Source organism: Natator depressus, chromosome 4, assembly GCF_965152275.1.
Source record: "Natator depressus isolate rNatDep1 chromosome 4, rNatDep2.hap1, whole genome shotgun sequence".
Lineage (NCBI taxonomy): Eukaryota > Metazoa > Chordata > Testudines > Cheloniidae > Natator > Natator depressus.
In genome coordinates, this window is record NC_134237.1 from 80,254,395 (window position 1) to 80,266,604 (window position 12,210).

Genomic DNA, 12,210 nt, shown 5'->3' on the forward strand with positions numbered 1-12,210 from the left:
TCTGCTTCTTTTACTTTGTTGTTTAGCGACGGTTGCACTTTTTTGGTTCTCTAACTATATTTTTTAATTTGAGGTATACATTTAAGTTAAGCCTCTATTATGTGGTCTTTAAAAGATTTCCATGCAGCTTGCAGGGATTTCACTTTTGGCACCTTTTAATTTCTGTTTAACTAACTTCCTCAGTTTTGTGTAGTTCCCCTTTCTGAAATTAAATGCTACCGTGTTGGGCTGCGGTGGTGTTGTCTCTGCTACAGGGATGTTAAATCTAATTACATTAGAGGAAGGCAAACAATTTCCTTGCCAACAGATATTATATGCTACTGAAAAAAAAAATCAATGTTGGAGGCACACCAATATCCAGTATTCTAAAACCCCTTATTCCTAATTATTATAATTAAATCTAATTGTATTAGAGGAAATGCAAACAATTTCCTTGTCAACAGACATTAGATACCACTGAAAAAAAAATCAATGTTGGAGGCACACCAATATCCAATATTCTAAAACCCCTTATTTCCTTAACTAAGTTATCAATAATTTAAATTTATTTTTTAAACAATAACCTAAATTTGGGGCAAATTTGACCTGATAGAGTTATTCTGTATCAATACTGGAAACTACTGTACATAGCACGGATTCTAAAACTCTATAGTATATCCCCATGGAAGTTGCAAGAGCGCATGGCTTTTTTTTTTCCCCTGACCCCTCCTGGTAGCTGCTTTTAATCCTTTGTCCTCTCCCTATTATTACAGTACTACTCACAGCAGTTTCTACAGCCAAAGCAGCATACTATAGCAGTAGGAGCAACAGAGAAGCACGGACACGGCTGCAGAGATACAGAGTTTTAGAAAACTCTTATTCTAACAGCAAGATCTGTACTATCAATAATACATTATAATAATTTTATTTATCCCTATCCAAAGGCCTCTGGAACACCTTAATGAAAAAGTAAATGCAATACTTAGTCCCTTTCTTTTAATGTTGTCTCTTCCCCTTCACTGCCTGAGGTCTCATACCATTATTTTTTGCAGTATCTATTTAGATTGTAAAGTTTCTGAGGCCAGGACCTGGTCTTATATCCGTAAAGTGCCATCCACATACCAAAATTAATAATAAAAGCAATAACAGAATTAAAAACAGAGAACTGTACCCTAACATTTTGCCAGAGCAGATCTAAAGACACTAACAAACCCCACATCACTCTCTACTACTAGACATTATACAAAAATATACAATCAAAATGACAATGGAAATAAAAGTCAGTCTTGAGTCTTTCCCTGAAGGATTTTAATGACACGTTTAGGTGTATCTAAAGAGAAGGGGTGAGACAAGGAAGAGAATTAAAGAGCCACAGTCCTCCAGTCCCCCCCCACAAACTTCTCTCAAGATTATAATTCATGAAGATTACCAGTGCCATTCTTGAGACTCTCACCTGTCATCACATGATAATCAGCAACATAGTCCCTCAATTAAGATTGGTGCTATAAGGTCCTACCAGACAGAGAAGATTATGAAGCATGAGCACAGACCTGAAGTTCTCAACTTTTTCCACATTTGGGATCTTCTTTTCTACACCAGAATCACCCAAAGACCTCCACTTTCCTCCAATTCGGATCCATCTCCATTTAACAGTATGAGAAAGGATGGGGTGGTCACGAATCTCATCCTGAGAATCCATGATAAAGGCCGAAGGTTCTCCAGCTTTTTCATTCTACAGACCACTTTGTCTGAGAGAGATTGTTTCACAAACTCTCTTCATTGCTTGGTTCTCAAAGTGTTTCATTTTGTAGACCTTAGTTTGAGAATGCTGGCAGAGACTTCTGAAGACCAAATCCTTTGACTGTTGTGATTCAGCTGTAGCTGTCAAAATGGCTTGTAAGGGTACACTCACACTGAAATGTTTGTCTATAGCTTTAGTTCGCTGCAGTTAAGTCCACAGTTTCCAAATATTTTAAAAATAAAATTAATTTCTCCTATGACTGAAAAGAACTGACCTTCCAGGTTCCAACTTGTGAAACTTGTCAACCTATCTAGAGATAAGAGCATCTCTAGAAAGGGTGGGCAAAGAATGAGAGCCTGGATTAATTTCCCTGCCTTATTCGTTTTTAGCTTTCAGTAGTTGTTTCACATACAGTCAGAGATTTTACTCAAGTAAAAAGGCTACCATGATGACTACATGAAATGGAAATGTAGCATTGGGTATGACATCAGATTTAACATAAGAATATAACGGCCATACTGGGTCAGACCAAAGGTCCATCAAGCCCCGTATCCTGTCTACCGACAGTGGCCAATGCCAGGTGCCCCAGACGCAGTGAACCTAACAGGTAATGATTTAGTGATCTCTCTCCTGCCATCCATCTCCACTCTCTGACAAACAGAGGCTAGGGACACCATTTCTTACCCATCCTGGCTAACAGCCATTAATGGACTTAACCTCCATGAATTTATCCAGTTCTCTTTTAAACCCTGTTATAGTCTTAGCCTTCGCAACCTCCTCAGGCAAGGAGTTCCACAGGTTGACTGTGCGCTGAGTGAAGAAGAACTTCCTTTTATTTGCTTTAAACCTGCTACCCGTTAATTTTATTTGGTGGCCCCTAGTTCTTATATTATGGGAACAAGTAAATAACTTTTCCCTATTCACTTTCTCCACACTACTCATGATTTTATATACCTCTATCATATCCCCCCTTAGTCTCCTCTTATGTTCTTATGATGTGATTTGTGATTATCAACAATATTTATGTAAAAGAAGAATTTTCCTAAAAATGCCTCAAGTGAAACTTACCATACCAGCCTCTATGCCAGGTGGATTGAGGTATATGTGTGGATTTCTGAGATAGCCATCTTTATATGGTTCGTCTGGAAAGCGATAAGCATTCGCTCTTCTTAAATATGGTCTATCAGAGGGCAGATGGAACAGTTCATGTAATTCCTACATGCAAGTCAGAATCAAAATGAAGGGATAACAAACAAGAGAATAATTCAAGTTTCTTTAAAAAAATTACTCCAAATGGTAGTGAAGTTTTCATAACCAATATTATTTTTAATATAGCAGTTTAGAAATTGTTACATACTAAAACCTCTAGAATAATCAATATTGAATGTATGTGTTTAACACTAACATGCCCGTACTGCAAAGAACTCTATGCAGGTAGACCCTTATGCCTATGCAGAGACTTATTGAAGTGAACAGGACTCAGCATGCGCTGGGAGCTCTTTTCAGGACTGGAGCCTCAATTACAAATAGAATGTATGGCAAAAAGTGCAATCAAAAAGAGATTAATTTTATGAAAATAATACACAATGTTAAATAGTACTGAGAATAAAGAAATATGAAACAATTTGTCTATCTGACATATTATTAGAAATTAAAGAAAATGAGCTCACATTTTGAGCAAATTGTATTTTTTTTGTAAATATAATCTCTTAAACACCATCTGGCAACTGAGTGAAAACACAATTAAACTGAGAGAACTGAACAATCCTTATACAAGTACATGTAAGTGGAGACCCTCACTATTTTAATTAATAAATTCCTGTATAAATCCATTTAGGTTCTCTTATACAAATAACCATAAATGTCTGTTTATGAAGAAAAGTGCCTGATGAACACTTTAAAAATATGTTTCAACAAACCAAATATATATATGTTCAGTATTCTGTTTCGGTCATAATTACAAATCATGCTCTGTCAATATTTGGTCTACAGCAGCTAACTTTACCTTTCTGTAAGTCTCTAGCTGATTATCTGAAATGCCTGTAGGATACGAAATTGTTACAAGGTGCTTTTTTCCTGGTAGCATGAAGTGAAATTGTTCAGGTACCACAATAGATGTTCCCTTCATATATTTCAAAATGCATCTTTCCATATCAGTTAGTTGCTTATGAATTGCATTCACCAGGAGATTTCGTACACTATGAGATATAAGGGAAAATATTTAAGAACTAGAACACCAGCAATGCTGGCTCATTCTTATAGCTATACAAGTTTCAGAGTGGTAGCCGTGTTAGTCTGTATCAGCAAAAGCAATAAGGAGTCCTTGAGGCACCTTAGAGACTAACAATTTTATTTGGGCATAAGCTTTCGTGGGCTAAAACCCACTTCATTAGATGCATGGAGTGGAAAATACAGTAGCAGGTATAAATACACAATACATGAAAAGATGGGAGTTGCCTTACCAAGTGGGGGGTCAGTGCTAACGAGACAATTCAATTAACAGTAAAATACCAAGCGAGGAAAAATCACTTTTGTAGTGGTAATGAGGGTGGCCTATTTCAAACAGTTAGCAAGAAGGTGTGAGTAACAGTAGGGAGAAATTAGTATGGGAAAATTTAATTTTCCCCTACTGTCACTCACACCTTCTTGTCAACTGTTTGAATGGGCTACTGTATTTTCCACTCCATGAATCTGATGAAGTGGGTTTTAGCCCACAAAAGCTTATGCCCAAATAAATTTGTTAGTCTCTAAGGTGCCACAAGGACTCCTCGTTGTTATAGTATACAAGTTCCCCTCTCCTCACTCATACCCACCTCCACAACCAGTTTAATGCACCTGCTGCTCTTATCCCTCCTTCAACCCATACCAGCAGATGTGAGCAGAGTCTTGTCAGGTGTTGCTCACAACTCATATGTACAAAGATGACTCCACTCCAATGACTCAACCGTGGAAAGTACTGCATATTCTGGCCTCAATTCAGCAAATCACCCAAGCTGAACTGGAAGTACTCATGTGCATAAAGTTAGGCATGTGCCTAAATGCTTTTCTGGATTGCAGCCACTGTGTTCAGCACCTTGCAGGGTCAAGCCCAAAGAAAGAGTGCTGTGGATAACACTTCTGTATTGTTTTCCACCTCAGCCTGTCCAGGTGCATATGTGACTTCCTAAGCACAGTACTGAGACAACAAGCATTTATCAAACATTCCTCTCTCTCTCACACATGTATCTGTGTGTATTTACTGTAATTAAAAGAAACTGATATAATATATTTTGAATATTTTCCTAGCAATCTGCATTTCTTTTTGAGTGACGATAAAGAATTGGCATAATTATCAGACATTATGTTAAACACCGATTAGCTCCAAAAACCCTAATGAACATTAAATAACATAATCCTAGATGATAATAAAACCCTATATGTGAAATAAAATGTAAGTATACCACTACCACTTCAACACAGAAATTGGATACCGTTATATTAATCCATCATAAATAAGTCTACAATTCTGTCATGGAGGTCATGGAAGTCATGGATTCCGTGACTTTCTGTGACTTCTGCAGCTGGAGCGGCAGGTGCACTCTCCCTGGCGCCAGCAGCTCAGGTGCCCTGTGGACAGTCTCACCGGTCGCTGTTGGAGCAGCCATGGGGTCAGCCACACCAGTCGCTGCTCAGGTGGTCCTGGGCAGTTAGCCCCAAGAAGCACCTGAGCACCAGTGCTGGGGACTGCCGCAGGGCCAGCATCACCGGGGCTGGCCGCTTGGGTAGTTCCCGGGGCCGGCTGGACTGGCCACTGCTGGTGTGGCCCTGGGCAGCTGGCACCGGGGACTGCCCAAGCAGTGGCCCGTGTGGCTGGCCCCAAGGACTGCCTGAGCATTGGTCCTGGGGGTGGCCCCAGGGACTGCCCAAGAAGCAGCAGTCCCAGGGGCAGCAGAAGCAGCGGCCCCGGAGGCCCTCAGGAGAGCGGTCCCCAGGAGACATGGAGTAGTGGGGGCCCCCAGGAGCAGAGATTTAGTTATCATGGGTATTTATAGTAAAAGTCATGGACAGATCACGGGCTGTGAATTTTGTTTATTGCCTGTGACCTGTCCATTACTTTTACTAAAAATGCCAGTGATTAAATCATAGCCTTAATCATAAACTTTGAATTCACTATAGATAATGGGGATGGTTACAAGATCACACTCATTAAACCAAGGAATATCTATTGTGAGGGCTTTCAAACTCTCTGAAAAGATTTCCATTTTATTCCATATTCCACCTATATTAAAAATTGCTAAATTATAAGCTGATGTAGCTTTAGTATCCACAATTTTATTTAGAAAGCACAGACAAAGAACTAAAGCAAACTCAAAAATACAACTCAAAGATATATTATACTTACTTCCTCCATGGCTCTTCTGGAGAAACAGATACAACAACATCAATTGGTAAGGTCAAGTTAATGTAGTGGTGTCTCTTGTTTTCCCTTTCAATGACTGGGGCTACAGCTGCCAAAGGAGATGTCATTTCCAACATAAGATCTACATTTACTATCTGCTGCTGAAAAGAATAAAGACAGTTACATGCACTAATAATACATGTCCAACAATACATGCACCAAGAAGGGATAGAAGAAAAAAGTAGATTCGTAAGACCCATGGAGGTGAAGGGGCTCCAGGGACAGCAAAAGTTAAGAACCCCAAAACAAAACAGGCTCTTCACAACCCCAATTAGATGTAATGAGACAGATGAAAGGAAGATTCATTTTTGAACAATGTCAGGGGCCAGACACAAATAACTGAGCTAAGATATCTAACAGTATTAAAGACTATGGGCCTGCTTCTGCATGCTCATCTGTGCAGGTGGATCTTTGCATTCATGTAGAGAGCACCGTTGACTTCAATGGCGTTCTCTGTGGATGCAAAGGTTTGCTTATGTGGATCAGCTTGTGAGAAAAAAGCATTTATTTGTTATAAGCTGTTAATATGGGTGGAATATATACCGTATCTTGGAACTTTTTATCCTTCTTTTTTGCAAGTTTTCTTTTAGTCTCATCTTCTTGGTCAAATCTGCAATATTAGCAGAGAGAAACTAATAATATGAAATTAATTTATTACAAAAATTATGATGTTCCCATTGTTTCAAATATACTCACCGAATAAATCGTATTATCTCCTTACAAACAGAATTATCAGTCAGTTCTGATGGAACTGTGTTCACACTGCTGTTAGGCCACACATACACTGAACTATGGCAAATTCTTAATACCAGCACATTTGAAGACAGTTTGGTCGACAGATCACTGAAAACATACTTTACTGCCTTTTTCGCTGAAGTCTCTAAAACAGAATAAGGATATAATTAGTGTTGTTCAAATAATTCCCTAACTTTTATTACAGCTACCAGATGTACACTTAAAGTTAAAATGTTTAATTCTGTCCTTGAAAAAGAAAAAAAATGAAGTGTTGCTATGATCAGACAAATGGCTATGTGAAAATAGTCATCAAAAATCCTGGTCCCACTGTAGTCAATGGCAAAACTCCACTGAAATCAATGGGGCCAGGATTTCATCTGCCTTCTTTTTACTTTACAGATCTACTCCAACTATACACAAAAATCATATCTATTTACTCTAGTGCAGGGTGGCCAAACTTACTCCGATCCGCATACAACAATCTTCAAATGTTTAAGAGCCAGGATGTGCCTGTTCAAGCTCAGGGCTTCAGCGTTACAGGGAGGGGGGTCTTGGGGCTTCAGCACTGAGCCCTGGCAGGCGTGCTACATGGGGTTGAAACCCTGAGACTCCCCTCCCTGCTGGGCAGAAGCCAGAGGTGACGCATGGGGGGACATGTGGGGTTATGTCCCACTCTCCATTTTTGCCACGGTTTGCTAGCCCCGCTTGGTCACATGGTGCCGCAGGGCCCCTTCCCTTCATGGCAGCTGCTGGAGCCGGTGAGCTGCAGCCATGGGGAGAGGCAGTGACAAACAGCTGGGAGCTGCAGAGACAGCCACTATGTTTGCTGCTTCCTCTCCCTGCGGAGCTAAAGCAGCGACCCCTCCCTGCAGCTCCCAACTGCTTGCTGCTGCCTCTCCACAAGGAGCTAATACCTGTGAGCTGCAGGGAGGGGGTGCTGAGGGTAAGAGGGGGAGTGTGCCTGGTGGGTGTGACTCAAGTTGTTGGGTGGGGGATGAACCTTTAAACTGTGCCTCCCCCCCCCCAGTAGGTACCAGAAGCCCCTACCTCACTACAGGGCAGAAGCCTTGAGCTCTCCCACAGTCTGGAAGGCACAGAATGGGGGAGCGAGAGAGGGGAATGTGGAGGGATCCACAAGCTGCACTTTATAAAAGAGCCGCATGTGGCTCATGAGCCACAGTTTGGCCACCCCTGCTCTAGTGCTTGAACAAAACTGTAATATTGCCTTTTACTTCTGTTACCCTTGCAGAGCCAACATGGCTAGAGAAGACTGTGCTGGATTATATTCTGGTTCAAACATCAAAAACAGCATTGTTAATAGGGCTGTCAAGAGATGTAAAAAACTAATCGCAATTAATCACGCAATTAAAAAAATTAATCAAGATTAATAGCGTGATTAATCACATTGTTAAACAATAATAAAATACAATTTACTTAAATATTTTGGGAGATTTTCTACATTTTCAAATATATTGATTTCAATTACAACACAGAATAAAGTGCACAGTGCTCACTTTATATTTATTTTTGATTACAAATATTTTCACTGTAAAAACAAAATAGTATTTTTCAGTTCACCTAATACAAGTACTGTAATGCAATCTCTTGTAAATATAAACAAACTTGTTTGTTTTAGCGATTGGCTGAACAAGAAGTAGGACTGGGTGGACTTGTAGGCTCTGAAGCCTTACATTGTTTTGTTTTTGAGTGCAGTTATGTAACAAACAAAAAAATCTACTTTTGTAAGTTGCATTTTCATGACAAAGAGATTGCACTACAATACTTGAATGAGGTGAATTGAAAAATACTATTTATTTTGTTTATCATTTTTAGCGCAAATATTTGTAATAAAAATAATATACACTTTGATTTCAATTACAATACAGACTACAATATATATGAAAATGTAGAAAAACATACGAAATATTTAATAAATTTCAATTGGTATTCTATTATTTAACAGTGCAATTAAAACTACAATTAATTTTTTTAACCGCAATTAATTTTTTTGAATTAATAATGAGTTAACTGCGATTGACAGCCATAATTGTTAACTAAGGCTCCATCCTGCAAACACTTGCACATATGCTTAGGTGAGTAAATTCTGCAAAAACTCAAGTATGTATATAACTCACAGACTTTAGTGGGACTACTCACAAGTGTTAAGTTACACACATGCTTAAGTCTTTGCAGAATCATGACCTACCTTCCAACTGCAGAGCTACATTCCAGCTTTATTTACACCTGTGAAACCTCACTATCTTTAGTAGAGTTGTACAGGTAGTAGGTGAAGGCAAAATTTCTCCTGTGGAATCTTTACTGCTGGTGATTATGAATGAACCACAAAGAATATAGTTTGACTTTCAGATCTCCATTTTGAGTCTGAAGTAATGGCAATTACAAAAAAACCCATATTTTTACTTGTATGCTGAGCAAATATATATTGCAATCCTTACATTAAAACAATATTTGATTAGTCCTGTTCTGCCACACAGAATTCAGAATGCAACAAATTATGCAAAGGCAATCATAGCTATGAATTTCCCCTTTTTTAAACGTGATTAAGTTACTGTAGACCAATATAATGTATTTTGCATTAGAAGTCTGGGACTGATATCTGTAGTAATTAAAGTATATAAAAATACACCACAACCAGTGTAAACAAAAATATAATGGAACCTTCTTGAGTGTAGGCCCTCACTCTCGCCACATGACCACTTTTCTATATATAAGGAGGTTCTTTATTAGAAGAATATTAAGTTGCAAAGTACATTGCACTGAGATAATTTGGGACTTTTGTTCTGCTTCACTGACAGTGAAATTCACCCTTTTCTAAGCAAAGTCCAAGTAATGAGTCTTTGTGTGAGGAATTAAAAAAGGGATGGTGAGGCTTGAATCCAGAAACAGAATACTGTGCTTCATCGGAATGCATTCACCACCTCTATTCCAGACCACGAGCTTGAAGCCTCCATGCAGGCCACTGTGGCCCTAACAATGGTCTCCACTTGTGAGTTTATTTAGGATTGGTGCAGAATCCTGTGCAACTAAATATTTGGGTGCAGAAGCCTCTGAATGGCTGCTCAGTACACACCCTCTTCCTGCACGGCCTATGGTGGAGCTTATGTGGCATAGATGACCTTGCAGGAGTTTTGCTGTACCTGAATTCATTGTAAACAAGTGTCACTTTAAAACAATTTTCAGGGTTTCAAAAAGATTTTAGGGAAAGGTGGGGCAAGTCAAAAATGATCCTAATATACAACCCATAAGTGGTATAAATTTGGAAATTAAAAAAAAAGAAGACCTAAAATTACTGATTTTGGTATTGCTTTAAACTAAAAAAAAAAAAAAAAAAGGTGTGTAGTGGAAGGGAGGAAGTTGTCAGGAAATGAAACATGAAAGGGAAGTCAAAAAATGAAATCATCTTCATGCACTGATCCTTTAGGCTTTGGAGAGAAATCCCAAGTATTTGGTGAGCAGGTGACGAAATTATTATATCCAGTGCGGTTAGTTAATTCTCTTCTATTCAGACTTTACACTCCTATGAGGTGATCCTATGATATTCCTATAGACACACCATCAGCAGTATCCAGCTGAAATGCAAGATCCAGGCCTCCTCTTATTCTAAAGAGTATGTCCATAGTTTCCAGAATTACCTATAGAGAAAAAAGAAGTTGAGTTATAAAGTTAATAGAAATGAGTGGCATAAGACAGTTACTTCACTGACGTTTCCCAAAAGTTGCAATGAGAACATGGCTCATTAAAACAGGATTACTTTTTATCACACAGTATTAACCACATACTTTTTAAATCCAGGAAGTGTTTTAGATGTAACTAAAGAACTCCAACTGCTTTAAATTTGAAATTGTTTGTTTTTAGATTCCATTTTGTGTTTCCCATCTTTGCCTCTACCTCCTAGTTGAAGGCAGGACTGGAACTGCTCTGCTGATTAACTTGGTAGATTAGATGGGGAGCTGAGTGCCTCCCATCTGCAATGTTGGGACACTGCGGCAGGTAACAGGAAATTTCCCCTCTACGACCTTCTTCAACTGTTCATTTTTGGAAGGGAAGCCACAGTCTCAGCAACTAATAAGGAAGAACTCAAAACCTCTGGACTCATGAGGACCCAGTGAACATACAGAAGAGGATCTGCCAGTTAGCTGCTCCTAAAGAACTGCAAAGAGTAGCCAACGTAAGATCATTTGGAAATATAGAACTATCATCACATCTCTCTTTGGTGACAAAGTGTGGGAGACTTCCAGGTTCAAAGCTAGCCCTGTATTTTGATTGTTTTATTTCAATTCCACCTATAACACATATTTGACTTCCATTAAAAACATCCTAAATAGAAACACAAGACGAAACAAACTATAGAAAGATAATGTGACATGGGAAATTTATCTGAAGTGTCACAACCACTTGCACTTTAAGCAGTATCAACATGTAGTTAAGCTTTAAAGCAAGGGTGGGGACCCATTTTTCTATCAGGGGCCATCGACTGGGGGGGGGTGGGCTCTGGGGATGAGTGGTTTGGAGTGCAGGAGGGGGCTCAGGGCTAGGGCCAAGGGGTTTGGAGTGTGAGAGCGGGCTCAGGGCTGGGGTGCAGGAGGAAGTTTGGTGCAGGCTCCAGGAGGGAGTTTGGGTGTGGGAGGGGGCTCAGGGGTTGGGGTGCAGAGGGGGTTCTGACCTGGGGCAGGGGGTTCGGATTGGGGGCTCCGGCCAGGTGGTGCTTACCTCAGGCAGCTCCCAGTTGGCAGTGCAGCGGGGCAAAGGCAGGCTCCTTGTCTGCCCTGGCTCCGTGCTCCTCCTGGAAGCAGTCACCATGTCTGGCCCCTAGGTGGAGGGGCTAAGGGCTCTGCATGGTGCGTGCTGCCCACGCCTGCAGCTCCTAGCCAATAGGAGCTGCAGAGCTGGTGCTGGGGGCAGGGGCAGCACGCAGAGCTTCCCTGATTGCCCCTGCTCCTTAAGGCCGCAAAGATGTGCTGGTCGCTTCCAGGAGCTGGAGCCAACCCTAGCTTTCCCTACGCAGCGGGGCGAGCTGGCGCTCACAGCTCCAGCCCTGCAAGGGGGCGCTGAGGCTCGGGGCTTTTGGCCCACAGCGCAAAGACATGCTACGGGCCGGATGAAATGAAGCAGTGCCACATCTGGCCCACGAGCCATAGGTTCCCCACCCCTGCTTTAAAGCTTCCAGTCTTTCTATGAAGCGATGGACCTGCCCAATAAAGTAAACTTCTTGATAAAGTTACATCTAAACTACATGTTCAATATATTGGTGGTCATTTAAAAAAATCCTTTAAAAAAAAACAAAAACCAAAATTTG

At 40.3% G+C, this 12,210-nt stretch overlaps 1 protein-coding gene across 2 annotated transcripts in view; it reads right to left on the bottom strand.

The window, feature by feature from the left end:
• The window catches only part of UFSP2 (UFM1 specific peptidase 2), a 38,526-nt gene that overhangs the window by 25,192 nt on the left and 1,124 nt on the right, over positions 1 to 12,210 (bottom strand). Inside the window, exons 2-7 of one of the 2 annotated variants that reach the window (XM_074951264.1) lie at positions 10,468 to 10,546; positions 6,855 to 7,038; positions 6,702 to 6,768; positions 6,102 to 6,259; positions 3,726 to 3,918; positions 2,789 to 2,935 (exon numbers count right to left, since the gene is read on the bottom strand). In XM_074951264.1, the coding sequence (XP_074807365.1) occupies positions 2,789 to 2,935; positions 3,726 to 3,918; positions 6,102 to 6,259; positions 6,702 to 6,768; positions 6,855 to 7,038; positions 10,468 to 10,546 (828 nt within the window). The remainder of the gene's footprint in view (positions 1 to 2,788; positions 2,936 to 3,725; positions 3,919 to 6,101; positions 6,260 to 6,701; positions 6,769 to 6,854; positions 7,039 to 10,467; positions 10,547 to 12,210) is intronic. The other variant, XM_074951265.1, reaches the window with a different exon arrangement.